At 39.9% G+C, this 22,494-nt stretch overlaps 1 protein-coding gene across 4 annotated transcripts in view; it reads right to left on the bottom strand.

The window, feature by feature from the left end:
- The window catches only part of gabrd (gamma-aminobutyric acid type A receptor subunit delta), a 37,484-nt gene that overhangs the window by 4,815 nt on the left and 10,175 nt on the right, over positions 1 to 22,494 (bottom strand). For 2 of the 4 annotated variants that reach the window (XM_069918315.1, XM_069918314.1), the window contains exons 2-7: positions 17,584 to 17,896; positions 11,129 to 11,241; positions 9,592 to 9,659; positions 6,495 to 6,715; positions 5,155 to 5,237; positions 1,955 to 2,092 (exon numbers count right to left, since the gene is read on the bottom strand). In XM_069918315.1, coding sequence (XP_069774416.1) covers positions 1,955 to 2,092; positions 5,155 to 5,237; positions 6,495 to 6,715; positions 9,592 to 9,659; positions 11,129 to 11,241; positions 17,584 to 17,642 — 682 coding nt within the window. In that variant the 5' untranslated portion in view covers positions 17,643 to 17,896. Of the gene's footprint in view, positions 1 to 1,954; positions 2,093 to 5,154; positions 5,238 to 6,494; positions 6,716 to 9,591; positions 9,660 to 11,128; positions 11,242 to 11,917; positions 12,022 to 17,583; positions 17,897 to 22,494 lie in introns of those variants that run through there. The other 2 variants (XM_069918317.1, XM_069918316.1) reach the window with 2 other exon arrangements.

The raw sequence follows: 22,494 nt of genomic DNA, 5'->3' as shown, positions 1-22,494 counted from the left end.
CATCCCATTATTATTTTCAAGCCGGCAAGTCACCACTTCCTTTGTACATTCTATTCACCTTCTACTAATGTCAAATTAACTGGTCTACAGTTCCCCATTTTCCTTCTCCCTCCTTCCTTATAAAAATGGGGTTACATTTTGAAGGCAATGATGGATGAGAAGTGACTGAGGCATGTAAGATTATGAGGAGAATAGATAGGGTGGATAGCCAGCACCTTTCACGATGACAATAGCAAATTCCAGAGGATATCTGTTTAAAGTTGAGGAGAGACATCAGAAGGTTTTTTTTTTTAAATATATATAGGAAGTGGAAAAATGGTCTGAAAAATGGCAGATGGAATTTAATGAAAACAAGTGTGAGGTGTTGCATTTTCCAAGGACAAACCAAGAAAGGACATACACAGTAAATGGTCGGACACTGAGGTATGTGGTAGAACAGAGAGACTTGGGAATACTGATACACAATTCTCTGAAAGTGATGTCATAGGTGGATAGGGTTGTAAAGAGAGCTTTTGGAATATTAGCCTTTATAAATCAAAGAATTGAGTACAGGAGCTGGAATGTTATGGTAAAGCTGTACAAGACATTGGTGAGGCCAAATTGTGAGTAGTTTTGTTCATCCAACTACAGAAAATATATCAATAAGATAGATAGAGTATAGGGAATATTTACTAGGATGTGGTCCAGACTTCAGGAACTGAGCAATAGGGAAAGGTTAAACAGGTTAGGACTTTATTCCCTGGAGCATAGAAGAATGAGGGAGATTTAATCGAGGGATTTAAAATTATTTTTCCCATGTATAATCATGAACTCAACATCGGCTATGGTCTCACTCAAAGAAGGATCCTTCACCGAAAGAGAACAGGGAGGCAACAGCTACAATTCAGAGGGTCAGAGATAATGATGGATGAATGGAAAGACATGATAGCCCAGCCAAATGTCAAGGCACCTGAATGAATGAGGTGAGATAGACAAAGGAATGTAGATAGGCTTTTTCCACTGAGAGTAGATAAGATACAAATCAGAGGACATGGGTTAAGGGTGAAAGGGGAAATGTTTATAGGGAATGTGAGGGGGAACTTCACACAGAGTAGTGGGAGCGTGAAACAAAAGGTGTCAGCTGAGGTGGTGAATACAGGCTCAATTTTAACATTGAAGAAGAATTTGGACAGGTACGTGGATAGGAGGGGTATGGAGGGCTATCGACTGCAGGGCAAAAAAATGGTTCGGTACAGACTAGAAGGGCTGAAAGGGCCGATTTCTGTGCTTCCCCTTCTATGGTAGGTGTCTGGAAATGCATTACTGGGGGTGGTGGTGGAGGCTGGCACAATAGGGACATTTACTCAGGCACATTGAAGTAAGAAAGATAGAGGGATACAAATTGAATTAGGAAAGTTGAGGAATAGGTTTATATAGGATGGCACATCATGGGCCAAAGGGCCTGATCTGTGCTGTAATGTCTGTTCATAATTTGTAATAGCTAGAAAATGTACATTAAGAGAACAGAGGTGCATTAATGTATCAGAATTCATCATTATGATCGAATCCATTGCACATGGAAAGGTCTCATGGAAAAATAATTCAGCCACAGAACTCGATCAGTGGTATTGTTCGGATTTAAGTCCCTAAAAATCTGTAGTTAGTAGTTCATCTTGTAGTGGCAACTTCATCTTTCAAGCTCCTTAAATTGTTCCACACTAACAGAATTGCACAAAATTCTTACAGGGCTCCTGCTCCTAATTCTTATATTTTTACATTGGAGTTAACATTTAGATAACAACCTGGATCCCATTTCCATAAAATAAAATCCCTGAAGGATATAGCCAATGCAAAGTCCCAGAGGATGATGAGGCCAGTGGCCTCAATTCACAGGTAGACCCAAGGTCAGAGACATGTTCATCATTGTGCTTTGCTAAGCTGCTAAGATATCATTTTTGCTGAAAATGTCACTTACCTGATTTGAAGTTCATCATTTCAGTGACAAAATAATAGTTGGTTATTGTAAACTGAGCCAGTTGGATTTGGTCCAGTCCATGTATCTGGTCCTGATTGTCTGACCATTTATACACAATATCTTCTGCTGAATAGCCATCTGGAAGATTAGAGAGTACATGGAACAATCATTAGTGACTGAGCAAACAAAGAGAAGCTGGGGGGAAATGGACAGTCAATGTTTTGGTTCAGGACCCTTTCTTGAGAATTACCATTAGTGTATGTTTGAGACTTCTCAGAATATCAAGGAAGCAAAGTCCATGGCCACTTCAGCAATGATCTTGTTGAATGGTGGTGTGGGTTTGATAAACCAGATGACCAATTCCTCCTTTCTCTAATGCTATGGGGGATACATACAGGTCTCCCTCCAAATCTCAATCAGCCCATTCCTCATTATTATTCAGTTTAAATTATGGAAACCCTATCACCACACGACTGCAGCAGCTATAAAACAAGCCTCAATGCAACCTTCTCGAGGGACAAGTAGGGTTGGGTATATTATTGGCTTTGCCATCAATGCCCTAGGAATTAATTTTTTTTTAAAATTGGATCATTTTTTTAAGGCTAATAATAAAAGATGTATTGCATTGGCCCTACATCTGCCACAATATACATTCTGCTCTGATAAATCATACAGTGGTGTTGCTGCAATACCTCAATCAACCATTGAGCAAGTCACTGAGATAAATAACATGGGAAAGATTGGGAGCTATACGAACATTTACATCAGCATCACATCATACTCACAGACACAAGGCTGGGACTCAACACCCTTCTCTGTAACTAGATCCTGGGCTTCCTAACAGAAAGGCCACAGTCTGTCCAGGTCAGTAGCAGAACATCGAGAACATGCGCACCTCAAGGCTGGGTGCTCAGCCCATTCCTGTTCACACTACCGATCCACGAATGTGTCTCCATATCCTGCTCCAATAGTGTCACCAAGTTTGCAGATGACACAACAGTCGTTGGTCTCATCACCAACAATGATGAATCAGGCTACAGAGGTGGAAAATCTCATGAAATGATGCGAGAGCAATAACCTGAGTCTTAATATGGACAGGATGAAAGAAGATGATCATGGACTTCAGGAGGACCATGGTCGACCACCCTCCACTACACATCAACAATTCGGTAGCAGAGAAATTCCTTGTTCACTTAACTAGTGACCTATCGTGGACACTCAACATCTTATCACTTGTCAGGAAGGCACAAATGAGACTGCACTTCCTGAGAAAACGGAAGCAGACAAGGCTACCAGCCTCCATTATGTCTACCTTCTGCAGGAACTCTATCGAGAGCATTCTGGCCGGCTGCATCAGTGTGTGGTACAGTTGCTGCAGAGAAATGGATTGGAGGTCAATCTATAGTACCGTAAGAGTGGCAGAGAGGATCACTAGAGTCTCTCTTCCCCCCCCCCCCCCCCCCCCCCATCAATGAGATCTACCAGGATCATTGTCTGAAGAGGGTGTGCAAAATCATTTGGGACCCCTTCCATGCTGCTCACAGTATCTTACAGTTGCTCCCATCAGGGAAGAGATACAGGAGTATCAGAGCCACCACCCCCAGGCGAGCAACAGCTTCTTCCCACAGGCAGTAAGAATATTGAACGACCAGAGAAAATGCTCTCACTAACCATCTGAGACCTTCATACATACAAAACAATATTTATTTACTTATATAGATAAATTACTCATCCTGCATATATATTGTTTGTCTGTATGTGATTTCTTTTTACTTTTAAAATATTTTTATTGAGTTTAGTAATATAAACTTGCATGCAAAATTCAACAATATATAACAAGTCATCTCATATACATGTAAAATCAGAAAAAATACAATCACGATAGGCTCTTGCCTAATCATATGAAAATCAAAGCAATTAATATATTCTTAATGTGCATAATTAAACCAATTTACCAAATTATTTGGATAAAAAGAAAACCAAACCTATAAAGCTAAACCTAATCTACCCCCTACTGTTAGTTATACAAAAGGAAGTTTGGAATCAGATAGTGACCTCCAGACATCAGACAGTGAACTCCCAGACTCTTCAGAGTTCTTAATTCTTCCAAAATCATTATAAATAGTATTCCAAGAATGGGCTCCACACCTTTACAAATTGAAATTTTCTATCTTCAATATTGTAGCTAATTTTCTCCAAGCTTAAGTAAGACATTACATCATGTAACCACTGTGTATAGGAGGTAAAAAGTCATCCTTCCATTTCAGTCAAATTGCTAATCTGACCATCAAAGTAGAAAAAGCTAAAACTTTTCCAGAGTTGTAGACAGAGCTATATTAAAGGACAAGGCTCTATTTTGATTTTAAAAATCATGGATAAAGCTTGGAAAATGTCTTTCCAAACTCTCTAAATTTGGGCATTCCCAAAACATATATATCAGTGAAGCTTCAAAAATTTTGCTTTTCACACATATCTGCATAAAAATGAGATAGTTTAAGTTTAGACATGTGTATTCTATGTACCACTTTAAATTGCAAAAGGTATTGCCTTGCACAAAATGAAGAATTATTAATCAAGCTAAGAGTGCCAGTCCTTGTCTGAAAAGGTTATATTCAAATCTCATTCCCAATCATTCTCAATCCCAACCATTGAGGCTGATCTTAAATCCAATAATTTGCTGTAAATATATGAAATTAATCCACATTGAAAATGTGTTAAAAATGAATCAAGAATATTGATGGTATGTTATGTCTGGTTGTGTGTCTGTGTGCTTTGTACTGAGGACTGGAGAACACTGTTGCATGGGGTACAATCAGATGACAATAAACTTGACTATTCAAATGCCTTTGTAGTCAAATTGGCTGTAATTAAATGCTAAACCCCTCAAAGAAATGGATCCCATTTAATGCATCCCATCTTGATTTCACACTAACCTCCAACAATTCATGTACAAGAACACCAGATTCCAACGAGCCATGCTTTTGTACTTTCTCAACAAAACTGAATAACTTTACGTTTATCTACATTAGGGTTAGGGTTAGTTCTATCTAAAATATTTATGTCCTTTCACTTTGTCTCTTTATATTCTCTTGGAGGTTCTCTGTAATCTCCTCACAACTCCACTCACCATCTTAAGTGTTTTTGTGGAGAAACACAAATTCAGAAGGAAGGAGTACTGCTCAATTATAAAATAAACTCACAGCTCTCAAGGTCCAGCATGCATTCTTGCTCATCCATTGGGTACTTGGTGAGATCCATGTCACAAGCAACTGTGGAAGTAATTCTACCAAAGAAAAGGTGTCCATATTAGACAATAGATTCAAACCAATGACTTGTTATACTGTTAATACAATGAGACAAGTTTAGAAATTTTAAATGAGTTCCGATATATTTCAAAAGGTCATAGTTCCAAACACTACATTAAACTGCAAATGTACAAACAATTGCCAGTCTATTAACTTTTTGCTCTTGGTTACTTCGTAATTAAGCTCTGAATATTTTGTCTGGGCAGCAATCAAGTTATGAGGCAGGGCAGCTGAAATTAATCTTTATCATCACATAGCAAAAAGATTCCTGTTGATGTAAATCAGTGAATTATGCAACAGCAAAGGAGACGGTTGTATAAAATTTACTGTACATATCATAATTTGCAAACAGAATATTATCGGATGAATTTTACACCAGAGCACTCATTTTATGAGCCAGACTGCTATGAACAAGATGTAGCAGAAATTCATTTGTGCTAGGCAGCAATTTAAATTTAGGCATTTTTAAAATTTAGACATACAGCACAGTAACAGGTCATTATGGCCCACGAGCTGCCCAATTACACAAAATTAACCTACACCCCTGGTACATCTCAAACAGTTCTGGATCTTAAAATGGTCACATTCATAGACAATGTGCTGGCGTATTGTGGAAAGTACATTGTTTGTGCCTTGGCCTGGTTTGGTGATTCAAGTGCTCAAGGATATAGATGGGTGCAGAAAGTAGCCCATCACAGGCACCAACATTCCTTTAACCAAAGGCATCTACTGAAGATGCTGCCTCAAGAAGATTGCCATCATCATGAAGAATCCCCATACAGCAGTCACAATAGTTTTTCACTGACACCTTCAGTGAGAAGGTACAAAAGGCTGAAGTCCTCTAGGTTTAAGAGCAGAACAGTTTTATTCCCACAACTATCAGGCTCCATGAACTAACCCCAACTTTAAACATAAACTACTCCAGGACCACCAAATGATGTGTCTGCCTCTTGAATTGTTACCTTTTGTCTTGCATGAACTACAACTGAATATGTATCTTTATAGTTATTAACTCTTTTCGGTCTTGACAATACTGTGGTAATTTAACTTGTACAATTGTTGTTGGTGTATCTAATTTACCCACTTAGCTACAGTAAGAGTTTTGTTGCATCAGTACATATGTGACAACAAACTCTCTGTAAACCATCATCATTAATCATTAAACCTTCATGATTATGTTGGAGAAAAAAATTGATAAAAGTATAGTCATCTCTTTTCAGTACATTCAATCAAACCTGATGCTGTACAAGATGACTCCGTCCGGTTGAAGCCTGATGAGTTTATTTTCGACTGTAACATCATGAAACCAGGCTGACTTTGCATTCACAATGTATGTGTCTGGTAACCAGAGCTTATCCACAAAGCGACTGTCCAAACCAAGGGTTTTGTTTGTGTGATTGTATGAGAGACGCTCATCCTTCCAGATCTGGCGCAAGAAAACAGTCATTGTGTACTCCTGGCAAATAGCAGAGAGAAACACTTCAGGAGAGGGTTCTTTTTTTCAGCCTGGTACTACACTCCTTTACTTATGCAACCAACATTTATGACTATGAATTTTAACGGCATAGCAAAGTGTTGTGTGTTTTATTTATTTCCACTCTCTTGTTGGAAGTATCTTTTCATGTAAAGAACATGGAGTAGTAGTTAACAGCACTGGCCACTCCTGACAATCACACTAGTTGCCTTCTTCAGTGGTTTAAAGACACTAGAATCAAATTTCAGAGATTGAATACATCCCACATTAAAGGAGCAGTTTCTTCCTCTGTGAACCTTGCAGGTTACATGTATATTTAAACTGCTCTTATTCTAACCATGAATGTCTGGGGTCAAACCCCATGATGCAGTCAGGGTCAATTTTAACACCTACAACGACCATTGACTGAAGGAAAGCTAAATATTAAGCATGATATCAGGTTGCTTTTCATCAATTACAGTTTAGCTTTCAACACCATCACTCCCTCAGCGGCGGTCAACAAGCTCCAAAACTTAGGCCTCGACACCTCCCTCTGCAACAGGATCCTTTGACTTCCTCATCAGCAGATCAGTCAGTGTGAATCAGTAACGTTTCCTCCTCACTGACGAATAGTACAGGAGCACCTCAAGGATGGGTGCTTAGCCCATTGCTCTACTTGATCTACACCCACAATTGTGTGGCTAGGCACAATTCAAATGCCACCAACAAATTTGCTATTTTTTTTTTAATTTATAAAATTAGACATACAGCACAATAACAGGCCATTTCAACCCACCACCCCGTGCCACCCAATTACACACAATTAACCTACACCCCGGTCGGTACCTTTTGAAGGGTGGGAAGAAACCAGAGCCCCCGGGAAAAAAACCAAGCAGTGTGGGATTTGAACCCCGGTCCCCATCACTGGCTCTGTGACAGCATTGTGCTAACCACTTCGCTAACCGTGCCACCCTTGATGATGACACCATGGTCATCGGTAGATGGTAATAAGGAAACATATAGGAGTGAGATAGATTAGCTTGTTGAGTAGTGTCACAACAACAACCTTGCACTCAACATTAGGAAAACTAAGGAAATGATTATGGTCTTCAGGAAGGGGTAACTATTAAAACACAAACCATCACTCATTGAGGACTCAGTAGTGGAAAGATCTTCAAATTCCTGGGTATCAACCTCTCTGAAGATCTATCCCTAGGGTCCTCATGACGATGCAATCATGAAGAAGGCTCGCCAGAAGCTCAATTTTGTGAGGAATTCGAGGAGATGTGCTCCATCACCAAAGACTCTTGCAAATTTCTTCAGGTGTACCATAGAGAGCATTCTGACTGGTTTCATCAGTGGAGGTGCCAATGCACAGGATGGGAAAAGGCTACTATGAGTTGTGAACTCAGCCAGGGCCATCAGTCTTCACTCCATGAAGTACATCTGCAAGAGGCAGTGTCTCAAGAAAGCAGCCTCCATCCTCAAGGACCACCCCCCCCCCCACCACCCAGGCCATGCCCTCTTCTCACTGCTACCATCAGGAAGGAGATATAGGAGCCTGAAGACTAACACCCAACGATACAAAAGCAGCTTCATCTCCTCCACACTCAGAATTCTGAATGGACAATGAACCAAGGACATTACCTCATGTTTTCTCTTATTTTGCACTAATTTATTTATTTTTAAAAATGTAATTTATAGCATTTTTTTTTGTTTTTGCAGCAGCATTACAGGTGCAATGTATTTTGTGACATGTTTGAGACAATAAATTCTGATCGAGAAGTTTCATTAGAGCTGCAGCTCTTTTTAATCAGTCCTGTGGAAAATAAATTCATGGACCAAGAAAAAGCATTATTTTTACTATATTTGCATGGCTTATGCATAAAAGACTGAAAATAACTACAGTATCACTTAAAATGCTGTAGTTATTTACTAATTGTAATATGTACTAATTACTAAATGTAAATATCACTCATTTACATTTAGGTTGCATCCTTCACATCTCCAGCACACCTCAAACCAACAGATCACTTCAAGTATGATCCACCTTACTGATATCCAGGTACGACAGCTTCCTTGTGCCCTCACTGAAATTAATTAGACTAATCTGAATTGGTGCTCTATGGCATCACCGTGGTTCAGAATACCAGGAGCATAATTTCATCCTGAAACTAGAAGGCAGACTGAAGTTTGTTTGTGCATTTCCAGGTATGATGGTATCTGCCCTCAAGTCATGCTTGTCTCATTACTTGGAAGCAGCTGCCTTATTAGAATGTCATTTCTCACAAACACAATTTCTATAGATAGTGAAGCATAGTCTATATTAGTAATGACAGGGATAAGCAAAAATCTGGCCATTATTCATTCTTTGACTGACAATTTTGATCAAGCTTTCTGAATTTCAATTCCCCTTTCAGAGGCTGAAAAATTATCCGCTCCTTGTTCATTTTCAGTTTTAAAAACGTGTATGTGTGTGCACGTGTAGGTAACGAGTCTTTTAATGATGCATCATACCAGAACTTGAAATAAACATTCGGAAGCATCTCAGACAGATTTACTTTCATGTGTCTGCCACATGTATTGGAAACTAATAGTGTCTGCCCTGGTCCTACCATTAACTTCTTGAGGTGTGATACCTTATTTAGGGTAGAGTTGATGCTACACATCAACTAAATTCAGATGTTGCTTAGACACATCAGGTCACCCACAGTGAAAAGCCATCAATACTGCGGCTGAAATATTTGTGTTGCTCACAATGGCAGAGAATTGTTACCTTGCACACTCTACTTCATTATCTCCTGATAGTCACCAGGAGCCAGACAGTGAATAGAGGAAAACCAAATTTAACAAACGCTTAAAAAAGAGTAAAGCATTACCATATTAGCTTCTGATATATGGTCAATACTGGCAACTTCGATAGCCAAAGCTACGTTCAAAGGAGGCCCTGCATACAAAAAGAACAATACCAAGTAAAAGAAGAATAAAAGTTGATACATGATGGATAAACAATAGTTTATCCAAACCATAGAATTTGTCATGCACAACTCGACAGCAAATTGGAAAAGCTGAGCACAAGTTGACAATTAAGATGAATAGGTACGTAAAACCAGATGATAAATATTTATACATGGACTACAATGACTGTAATGGACTTAGCAATAGCATTCATGGTGAAAAGGGCAAGGTTTACCCTACATTGTTCACCTGAGTTCCCCCCCCCACCCATGTTTACCACCAGTTCATGATCAATCCCCTCCAGTATTTTTGATTATTTAATAAAAGAGCAAGTAGAACTAAAGGTTGGCATTTCTTTTTGTCTCTTTATTAAAAATATTTAATTTTCTTCTTCCCTCATTTCCTGATGGCTGGGTTGTGTTGGGGGAAATGATTATTGGACATCTAGTATAACTTGCTCAAAAGGTTCTATTTTAATTAATGTAGTAAAAAATCCAACTTTATTTTCCCCAAATTCCCATCAACTCCACCCGTATTCTATCATCCATCAACACTCTAGCCTATTAGCCTACGCCTGGGAAAACTGCAACATGTGGACAGAACAAACATGAAAACTCCACATACACAGCAAGGAAGGAGAGGATCTAACTCTGGTCTTTGGAGCCATGAGGTTTTACATTGAAGCTTATTTTTCACATTATACCTAGCAGTGAGAAGGGTTGTTCACATTGTATTCAGTACACAAGGCAGCATTTCCATCAGCCAATGAGTGAAATACATGCCATGATGCCTCCTGCCAATTCTACAGAGGGTTACAGGAGTGAATTCTAATCATTCAAAGGAATTTTTATTCTACTTTTTCAATCTCTGGCATCAACTGGATTCTAGCTGGTCAGCACCTTGACTGTCCCCACTACTAGAAGCTCAGCAACTTAACCCAACAAACTGATTTCAGTCTCAAATATTCCACCCACTATTCCATCCACAGCCCCTTGAGAGAGGGGGCCTTTTCTACCTCCCTTTATGCGACTCCATTTCAAAACAGCCAAGCCTGATTTTGCAGTTTTTCCCCTGCTTTAGATTCTGCTTCCAGAGTAAATAGCCCTACAGACAAGAGCCCATAATCTGCAATCTAGAACAAAAACAGACCACTTGAAGCACTTAGTGGGTCATGAGAGCAAAAGATGCAAGTTGAGATTTTGGATCCATCAGACACCTTCATTGCAGCTGGAGATGCAGGACTTTTTGGTACGAGGTTGCAGCACCATCAGGATGGAGGCTGCAAGCTCTTGATAAAGGGTCCCAGCCAAAACCTCGACCATTTTCTTTCTCCCACTAATTCTGATTGACCTGCTGAGTTCCTCCAAGGAATTGTTTTGTACACCTTAATTATAGTGCCTCACATGTTATAAGGCATGATATGATTAGTTGCCTTTGCCCCACTGAATGTGTACTTACCTCCTATTCCTGGTCGAAAATTCCGAGCATATCCCTTCATTAAATCATCTAGATTTGGCAACCAGGATATTTCTATATCAGTGCTTATGTATTCACCAAGATCATTCATTGCCCTGTTTAACCAAAGAATAAAATCCTTTAAGATTACTGAGTAAATTTAATCAAAGCTACAACATCAATGGCTCATTTAGAAAGACTGTATGTGGCTGAGGAACACAGGCCAAGCAGATTATAGGTTTTGAGCAATATTGGGGAAAGCCGATTTCAGTAAAACAGGAGTACAGGTACTATTTCTGAGTCATTTTTCATAATTAGTCTCACCTGTGGTCCTAACTCACATCAACCCTGTGCTTAATTACCCATGTAGTTCCCAGTAAGCAGGCTCTGAATTAACCAAAGCCTCAACTTCTCCCTCACTTTTGCCTACCTTCATCATCTCCTCTAGACCTCTAACCCTCTGAGATCTCTGCACTCTTCCATTTCTGACCTCTAATTGCTCCTCAGTTGAAGCCATCAGTTCAACTCACAGAGAGAGTACAAGCCATTAACAGCTTGATCCCCACATCCTGGGGGTCAACACAGGGGTCCTTGAAGATAACAAGAAGATCCCAACTAGTACGCAAAATCCCACATTCCACTTATCCCACAATCTGGTTTACAGAAAGCAATGGCACCCAGGTTCCCACTCCGCAGGGATATTTCTCACATCTTTGAAGGACCTAAAAAGGATAGGATGCAGAAGGCTGCTAATGGGCATTGCACAATGAAATGCATGGAGATTTGGAATACCTGACTTAGTGGCCATATGTCCTGCAGAGGATACTCTAGTTTGGGACTAATATTCAAACTCAGCTGACTGCCAATGTACCCAAGGATTGCCATGTTTAAGGTTAGGGTTGAGGGTCTCGCAGCCGTCAGCAATCTCTCATTCGATAGGTTACTAAGACCTCGGAGGAATCCCCAGGTGAGTGACAGTGGAATGCAGTATTAATGACACAATCACCACCACTCTGCCAGTATTCTTGACAATGGTCCATCAATCCCAGGCTGCAATCATACAGAGAACAAATATAGTGATGACTACATTGGTACATTGAAAATCTATTGAGCTAAAGCAAGGTGTTAAATTCATAGTAACACAGACTGGCGTACACAGATTTGTTTCAAATGAGGAATTCAGTTTGACTCATGTGCAGCTTGGCTGTATGCAATAATAGTTGCCATTCTATTTAAGGCTATTTAAACAAAATATCTGTTGCAAAAACATTGACAATTTGCATCAATATTGATTTTCTGACTAAATGATCTCTAGTCTGAGACTGAAAATGTAAAGCAGAGATTTTTTGATTAAGCCTGTTCTTCCTATTTTTTGTGGAGTTCCTTGTCTCTTGGGGATATTGACCATTTCTTTGGTGTATGGCTGCCCAAGAACCCTTACCTGTTTTATTCTAGATCAAGTAGAAATGTTTGGAATGATTAAAAAAATAAGCATGCTTCAAGGTGCAGTCACAGGGGAGGTCAGTCACATTCCAGACAATCCTTCTACTGTAGTTTCCACAGCTGTCAAATGTCAGAAAGATTAGAGCCCCCTGGCAGTGAGTTAGCAAGCAACTGTGAAATTTCATCAGGCAGGAGATGCACTAACTGTCCAGACCACATGAACCCAAACTGTGCAGACTGGGTTCATTTGCAACATTATCGACGAGCTTATCATTCATCAGAAGTCAATGCTCTTTTCTGCAATTTTACATTCACCACAGCCCTCTATTTTTACACTATTATGGTACATATTTAAGCAACAATGTGTTTATTTTGTTCAGAAAACTTATTCCTTCAGGGCAAACTTGATTTCATGATCTTGAATGAAAATAAATTAAAACTTTGTTGATCAATGATAAAAGTGCTAATGGTGATACATTTATTCCCTCCCCCACATCATTTATTGTCTATTCCCAATTGCTCTGGAGTTGAGAAGCAGTTGATATCCAACCACATCACATAGAGGGCAGAGTCCATAGAATGGGAGAGTTGCTCCCCTGAAGGATACTGATGAACAAAATGCATTTTACAATATTCAAGGGTTTAATATCTAGTGGGTCCAGAAAATTTCATGCCAGTTTTTAAAAAATTCTCTAAAAATTGCAAAGCTTCTCCCATTACAGATGAGATGGCCAGTGCACCCTATATTAGGAACAATGTGGTGACACCCACTTTAATTGAATAACAATTGAACAATGGAAATAAATAACATTGTAAAATAGCAATCACTAGATGCAATAATTATTCTTTTCAGTCAACACATGGGGATCTTCTTTACTATTAAGATTGAGGCAAAATGAGTAAAGGCTAAATATAAGTGTTATGTTTTTTTTAATTTATAAAACTACAAGACACAGGAATAGGCTATTCAGCCCATTGAGTCTGTTCCACTACTTAATGATAAGTTAATCCATTCTCCCACTCAGCGTCACTGCCCGGCCTCTTCCCCATAACCTTTGATGTCCTGGCTAATCAAGAACCTATCAATCTCTGCCTTAAATGAACCCAATGACCTGGCCTCCGCAACAACACGACAGCAAATTCCACAGATTCACCACCCTCTGGCTAAAGAAATTTCTCTGCATCTCTGTTCTAAGCAGGAGTCCTTCAATCCTGAAGTTGTGCCATCTTGTCCTGGACTCTCCCTTCATGGAAATAACCTCTTTATACAGCATCTTTAATGTAGTAAAAACATTTTAATGTTACAGCAAATGATCAAATTTCATCAAAGAGATAGGTTATCAATAAATGAGTTGCTGGAGAAACTCCATGATCTATAGTTGATGTTTCAGATTGAATTCCTGCATCAGGGCTGAGAGGGAAATGTGGTGATAACATGTATAAAGAGGTGTTAGGGAGAAATGCACCAACAGCTAGCAAGGGTTAGGTGGATCCAGCTGAAGAGGGGTTGATGTGTAGATGAAGCCGGATTAGTAGTAATAAAAGAGAGGGGGTGGTGTGTGGGGGGGGGGGGGTTTGTGTGGGTCAGTCACACACACACACAGAATGATCTCTTGTATTACCAAGTTATTAATAAATTTCTTTCACGTGGAAAAAAAGAGGTGGAGAGCCACAGAGGTTTAGAGAGGGATTTCCAGAGTTTGGGAGCAGCAGAAATATTGTAGCTGGGGTGTAAAGAGTAAATTCAGGGATGAATTTGTGCCAGAATTGGATAAGCACATATATCATAGAGGCGTGTTAAGATATATATATAACAGCGAGAGAGAGAGAGAATTTTCAAATGAATTCTTGCTAACCAGTAGATAGCTTGGTTACTTAGCACATGGTTAGGACCCAAGTGGGATCAGTGTGGTGTATTACTGTTTCTGTGTAAGCAAGTAATTTAGTTAACTTAATAACAACATCAGGTATCAGACCTGAACATCATGTGAAGGCACTCCTTGCTGTTAGAACAGAATGAATAATCTGATTTGAAGCTCGTTTCCTGTAACAGTTATTGTAAGTGGAACTTTCAAGACCCCTCAGCCAAACTGTCCAGGAAGGTGAGCAAGATGTTGCAAATTCTGATGTGGCCAACAATGTTTTGGATTGCCTCATGCTTATAGAAATTAGAATGGGAAGGAGGTAGTTAAGACCATGCTGGAAATAGACATGTCCAGATGTAACAAAGTCATGGGTCAGAGGCAGAGGCAGAATATGCTGATCCCCCGAGCTGGAAAAAGCTAGTCGTAGTGATTGCATATTTACCAGGTCCTGCAGTAAACTCAAGATTAGATAGGATACAAAATGTTATGATACTTTGGTTCAGAGTAAATATGTTCCATGGGATTGAGACTGGATCTGAGCAATAGCAATAAGGGCTAAGAGTTGGTGATCAGAATTGAGTCCTTGGATGGCAGGGGAGTTGTGTGAATAATATAAAGAAAGCCTCTGTGGACCCATGTCACAATTATCTATGGAGTGACCAACTATGGAAGGTTATTAGTCAAGGAAGACCAATCTCTTAAGTGAAGCATTTCATGGGAAATTGAGGCAAGTTTGGAAATTTTTTCATCTTGTGTCTGGTTGAAGAGATAAGAAATCAATCTGGTAACAAATTCTTATCCCATCTTCTCGTTAGCTGATGATACAAGGAAGAGGAGATGCAGATTTAAAATTGCATTGCCTATGAGGGTCGTGGTCATGGCGACAAGCAAATAATTAGGAAATAGGATTGATGCTTGTTAGAAATAAACCTGGAGGGATTGATAGAGCAGGAAAATGTTCTTTTGGCAAGTGGTTGGACTCAATATGCTAAATTATATTCTTTTGTGTTGTAATAAGCCTATGATCTGGTGTATACTGTCTGAATGTGAAATAGAAATATTTTCTATGTTTATTTTTAAGGGAATTTAAGTTATATCCAAAATGAATTAATTACAAAGGGTGCTCACCTTACCTTTCTGAGAGCATGATATCATTGATAAGGAGTAATGTGCAAGAAGAATGGTGCATTATAAATGAGGCTGTATGAAGGATTTTTTTTTAATGTTAAGTAGACAGCTCATAAAATGCCAAAAGTGGACCTTTTGACACAAGTGCATACTGCACATTCTCACCCAACACTCATAATGCTACAACAACAGAAACAGTACAACATTTCATAATATTTAGGTGGCGCGGTTAGTACCACACTATTACAGCACCAGCAACCTAGGTTCAAAACTCATGCTGTAAAGAGTTTGTAGGATCTCCCCGTGACCACATGTGTTTCCTCCGGGTGTTCCAGTTTTCTCCCATCCATCAATAACGTACAGGGTGTGTAGGTTAATTGGTGTATTTTGGCGGAACAAGTTCATGGGCCAGAAGGGCCTATTGTACTCTAGATTTCAAATCTAATGCACAAATATTAGAGAAGTTTCTGTAGTTTCAAAAAAGCTTGAAGGCAGCATTAAAAAAAAATTCATGATAGGAATTGTTTCATAGGCAGACGCAACATGGATTCAGGAGTGGCAGGCCCTGTTTGACAAATTTACTGGTTCGTTGGGAGGTCAAAGAGCACAGTGGTTAGAGGGGAACTGGCGGATGTTGGATTTCCAGCAGGTGCCGTATAAAAGACATCCATAAGATAAGGATGCATGGAGTTGGGGGTAATGTATGAGCATGGATTAATAGAGAGTTGGGATAAATGGGTGTACAATCTATGGTGAGCCACAGGACTTGGAACTGTTCATGATATACATTAACGTTTTGTAAGAGGGAATGAGTTTGAAAGGGCAGTAGGAAGAAGGTGGTTCAAGGCTTTAAGTTTGTATTCTCAAAGCATCCATGAAAGGTACTCCATCTAATAATGGTGTGGCCATTTTTTGGGTATCCCTGTGAGGACTAGGGTGCCCGTAACACATACTAGTTACACCCGTGTGCCGGTCCAATTTTGGACTTGGTTTCAATCTCCCTTGGATCCAAATGCAGCACAAAATCGGACGTGTGGGAATTCTGACCACTATATACCTAAAAACGTCATTTAAAACATGTTATAGCCAACACACATTCTGAAAATAGTATTTGGAACAATAGACCGACAAGATTAGAGCTTTGCTAATTATTATTTCATTGAGTAACAGAAATTACTTTCTCCTTGAGTTTTGGTTCATGTTCGGAGTATAATGGATGGGGGTGGAATGTAGTAATAGTAGCCACAGTTTGAAGCTACAACAATGATTTCGCTCCAAGACTGGGAATAACGTTTAAAACTGAGAATTAATTTTTGAATGGGGAAAGATATATTTGGGGACCAATCGAATTGCTTAATGAGTATTGCATAAACCGTGAGCAGTCGGCTTGCCGCGGCATTGTTTGTTAAAACGTTAACCATTAGGTGAATAAAATGAAAATATTCAGTATGCAGTAGCGAAATCTCAACAAACAGCCGCCGCCAACGTTCTGTGTTGAATTTTGATTATAAAATAATAAAACCCAAATCTAGGTTACATTGGAAACAAAACTACGCGATGGGATATCAGGTTGGCAAGAAGGAGATTAAACGAAGAAACGTTTGGAAGAGAAAAATGGGTCAAATGCCACACGGAAGGATTAACACGTGTTTGCAAATTGTAACAAGCAAATTCTAATGAAATAAACCGGTTTTTTCCCCGGTCTACGACAAGAAGTAGTCCAAAAACTCATGATACAACCAAACCCAGCACGTTCAGATAAAGGAGATACCGCGCGAATATCCATACAACCACCCAGCAGCATGCCTGGAAGCAGGCGTCCCTGTGCGCCGGCTAATATTAAAGCTATTTAATGTTGCCTATGGACCACCACATGCCAACGAAACATTTCCCGCAGACACATTCCTTGTCGCAGTCAACTGGCGGAATTAAATCCTTGTCTTTTTATCTGAAAAAAAGTTAGGTGCATGAATGGGAAGCGATCCGACCTGGTTCGGAATTCCAAACACAATTATGCCTTACCTTACAAACTTGCTGTGAAATAGAAGCAGAGACGTGAACATTAAACGGGTAAACTCCATGTCAGTTCCTTGAACTTCACCAGGCGTTTAGCAGGGACCCTGGCTGGGCAAGGCAACTGTCGTCGGAGTACCAAAGAACTGTAGCCTTCCCATTCTGCAGCCTGAGTTTCTCCTCGGCTCAGGGCTGGGGGTGTCACGGTTATCGGCAAACGTAATCAGAAGGCAGCACCCCTTTTCGTCTGCTCGCTCACACCCGCAATCTGCTCGCAGCGCCCGTTCTTCCCTGTTCCGTGCAGCGTTTAAAGCGGCATGACCTGTGCCAAGAAAGTCCCACAAACAATACCATGATAACGTCCAGATTTAATGACATTGATTTCCAGTTAAATGTTGGACAGAAACTAGTCTGTTGTTTTTTGACTGGGTGAGCATAGGGCACCCAGGAGAGCAGTACTCGCCCCGTGCTGTTCCACCAACACTCAAAGGTTTGATGTCTTTTGTACCTTTTTTGGTTTTTAAAATATACTATTTTAACCATTTGATAGATGTTATAAAGGAAGTTATTCTGTTGGCAGCGGTCTAGAAGTGTATTGCCTCAGGAAGCAGTCGCCAGGTTACATCAATTGATAATACATCCTAGCTTATTACAGACTAGGCCTATTTATGGAACTGACACACAATGCCTAACCTACAACGTCAACTACTAGTCTTTCCTTTTCCTTGCAAACAATGTACAGGAATTGCTAAGAACTGCAATCAATTCATTAATTGCTTGTTGTTTGAGTGTTACAGGTGGGAATTGATTCCAAAATTACAAGCAATTGCAAGACATCTCTGTAACATGAGCCATGCTGGAGGCTACATACACAATGATAAAGTCACTAGAACATAAGAAACAGGAGTAGGAGTCTTTTGGAGTCCTGATATCAGTTGATCTGTCTTAACTTGGAATTTTTTTTTCTGCAGGATCCCCATATCCCTTCATTTCCTTAAATTTCAAAAATCTATTGACCCCTATTTTGAATGTCTCCACCTTCTTCTTGTGCAGAGGATCTAAATATACCCTGATCTTTGACACCACTCGCAACTGGCAGCCAATCCAAATATGATCCCTGTATTCCAATTCTCCTCAACTCAGTTCAAAAGGCCAATAGCCATTCTCAAACTAAGTTCCCTGGTCCTGGAAATATTCTCCCTGAATCTAGCTTCTGAAGCCCTTATTTTCAATGATATGTCCCTTCTTTCTTTGAATTGACAGGCTCATTCTTAATTTTTTTCTGAGGGCAAACCCATCATAGCTGTAACCAGCCCAGTGAACCTTTACTGCATTACTTATTTGGTAAGCACATAATTTCTTGGACAAGGAGACCAAACTGCATACAACACACCAGGTTCAGTCTCTCTAAGTCCAAGTACAACTGTAATAATACCTTATTACTCCTGGATTCAAATCCCCTTACTCCTCTCTTTTAAAAAAAAGAGTGGTCATCTTGATAGCTGTATACTGTAGGCCACCAAACAGTCATCAAGATGTAAAGGATCAAATCTTGGATCACTGGAACCTTTTCTGGGGAAGGGGTGACCTGTAAAATGGGATGGGTTGTGCCTGAATTTAAGGGGGACCAATATCCTGACAGGAAGATTTGCTAATGGTTTTTGGGGGGGGTGCGTGTGGTTTAAAGTCGATTCACAAGGGGGTGGAAACCAAGGTGAGGAAGCAGAGGAAAAGCCAATTGGTGCACAAATAGGATAGCTGGTAGGGAGTTTGTGTGGAAGGTCAGACAGATGTGGCAACATTGCAGCCATGGGGATGTATTGCAATGCAAGAGTCAAATGGAGAACTATTGAACATTATAGCATAGAAACAGGCCTTTAGACCTTATAGATTGTGCCAAACTATTATTCTACATAGTCCCACTGTCGAGCAACCAGTCCATATCCCACCATACCTCTCCCATCCATGTTCCTGTCAAAATTTTTCTTAAAGTTAAAATTGAGCCCACATTCACTACTTCAGCTGGAAAAAATGATAGATGGAATTTAATGCAGCAAGTGTGAGGTGTTGCATTTTGGAAGGACGTACATAGTAAATAGTAGGGCACTGAGGATTGTGGCAGAACAGAAGGATCTGGGAATACAGATACACAATTCCCTGAAAGTAGCATCACAAATTGATAGGGTTGTAAAGTGAGCATTTGGTATATTGGCTTTCATAAAGTATTGAGTACAGGAGTTGAGATGTTATGGTGAATTTGTATAAGACATTGATGAGACCAAATTTGGAGTATTGTGTGCTGTTTTGGTCACCTGACTACAGGAAGGATATCAATAAATTTGAAAAAGTACAAATGTCACCCCCCTATTCAAGAATGTTGGGGGGGGGGGATGGAGAGAAGGCAGCAGAAAGGAAATTATAGACCAGTTAGTCTGACATCAATGGTGGTGAAGATATTGGAGTCAATTGTAAAGGATAAGATTGTGGAGTACTTGGCGACACATGACAGGATAAGCCAAACCCAGCAAGGTTTCATTAAGAGAAAATCTTGCTTGACAAACCTATTTAAATTCTTTGAAGAGGTTAGAAACAGGCTGGATAAGGGATGTTGTGTAATTGGATTCTCAAAAGGCATTTGACAAGGCACTGCACGAGGCTACTTAACAAGAGTCCGTGATATAATAGGATACAAACTAGTGTGAGTAGAGCATTAGCAGGAAGCAGGGAATTGGAATACAGGGATCATATTTGGATTGGCTGCCAGTTGCGAGTGGTGTCCACAGGGGTCAGTGTTGGGGCCGCTTCTTTTTCTGTTGTATATTAATGATTTGGATTGTGAAATGAATGTTTTTGTGGCCAAGTTTGCAGGCGATATGAAGATTGGTGGAAGAGGAGGTGGTGTGGAGGAAACACGGAGGTTGCAGAAGTATTTAGACAGATTAGAAAAATGAGCAGAAAAGTGGCAAATGAAATATAATGTCAGAAAGTGCACAGTCATGCACTTTGGTAGAAAAAATAAATGAGCAGACTTTTTTTTTAAATGGGGAGAAAATTGAAAATATCCAGATACAAAGGGATCGGGGAGTCCTTGTGCAGGATAGTCTCAAGCTAGACTTGCAGGTTGAGTCAGGGGTAAAGAAAACAAATGCAATGCTGGCATTCATTTTAAGAGATATAGAATATAAGAGCAGGATGTGATGTTGAGGCTTTATATGGCACCAGTGAGTATTGTAAGCAGTTTTGGGCTTCTCATTTAAGATGTGCTGATGTTGGAAAGGGTTCAAAGGAGGTTCACTAGGATGATTTCAGGAATGATAGGGTTATCATATGAGGAGCGTTTGACATCTCTTGGCCCTTATTCATTGTAATTTAGGAGAATGAGGTGGGGGCAGGGATCTAATTGAAACATGGACAGAGTAGATGTCGAAAGGTTTTTTCCAATGGGAGAGTCTAAGATAAGAGGACCAACTTCAAGATTGAAGGGTGTCCACTTAAAACAGAGATGTGTAAGTATTTCTTCAGCTAGGGGGAGGTAAATCTGTAGAATTTGTTGCCTCAGGTAGTTGTGGAGGCCAGGTCTTTGGGTGTATTGAAGGCAGAGATTGAAAGGTTCTTGTTTAGCCAGGGAATTTAAGGTTATGGGGAGAAAGCAAGGATTGAGGCTGAGAGGGAAAATAGATCAGCTCATGATTGAATGGTGGTGCAGACTCAATGGGCTGAATAGCCTATTTATGCTCCTATATCTTGTGGTCAAATATGTTGAGAAATTGCGGAGGACTGTAAAATTAGCAAAGCAGTTATTGAAGGAGATTTCAATTTTTCCAACAATAACTTGGAATGCAAAAGTGTTAGGGGATTTGATGGGTCGAACTTTGTTAGGCATGTCCAAGAGAATTTTCTACAACAATATGTGGATAGGCCTACCAGGGAATATATCTGACCTTGCAATGGGATATGAAGTTGTCAAGTAACTGAGTTATCAGTAGGGGAACATTTTGGGACCAGTGACCTCAATTCTATTCACTTTAAGATGATCATGGAATGATCCATATAATGCTGGTCTTCAAATTAAAATCCTAAACTGGGACAAGGCCAATTTCAACACGATTAGACAAGAGTTAGGATTAGTTGACTGGATGGGAATGTTAGATAACAAAAGCAGGACTGCCAAATGGGAGGCATCTAAAAGGGCAATAAGGAAGTTCCAAGACAAACAAATTCCCAGTCAGGTTAGGGGCAGGAATGGCAAGGTAAAGTAACCCTGGTAAACAAGAGATATAAGAAAGAAAAATTAGCTATGTATCAGATACAGGCAGGCAGGCAGGATCGAGAGGATCTCTTGAACAGTATAAGGAGCTTAGAGAAGAAGCAAATGAGGAAGGCTAAAAGAGATTGAGATGGTTTTGGCAGACAGTGCAAGGGAGAATGAAAAGTTATGTATATTGAGAACAAAAGGGTCACAAGGGTAAGAACTGGTCCTTTTAAGAAGGGCTTCTGAGTATAGAGCCAGTGGAGAAGAATAGTAAATGGATATTTTGTGAATGGTTTGTTGTTGAACAGGATAAGCAGAAATTGGGGGCGGGGGGGAACTAAATATAATCCAGGGCATGTCCGCATCAGTAATGGAGGTGTTAGCAGTCTGAGATCGTATCAAGGTGGATAACTCCCCAGGCCCAAGTGCATCTAATAAAGTTGTGGAAAAGCAGGAAGGAAATGGTTGAAATATAGCTCTTTACAGATGGTCAGTAGATAGATAGTAATGAAGGGAGCATTAGGGATGCTGGCCTTCATGGGTCAGGGCATTGAAATTATAAAAGATGTTGGTGAGGCCACACTTAGAACATTGTGTGCAGTTTTGGTTGCCTGACTATAGAAATGATATTATAAAGTTGGAAAGAGCACAGAGGAGGTTTACAAAGT

The sequence above is a fragment of the Narcine bancroftii genome, chromosome 2 (genome assembly GCF_036971445.1).
Source record: "Narcine bancroftii isolate sNarBan1 chromosome 2, sNarBan1.hap1, whole genome shotgun sequence".
Taxonomy (NCBI): Eukaryota; Metazoa; Chordata; class Chondrichthyes; order Torpediniformes; family Narcinidae; genus Narcine; species Narcine bancroftii.
This window is presented reverse-complemented; position numbering and strand designations above follow the sequence as displayed.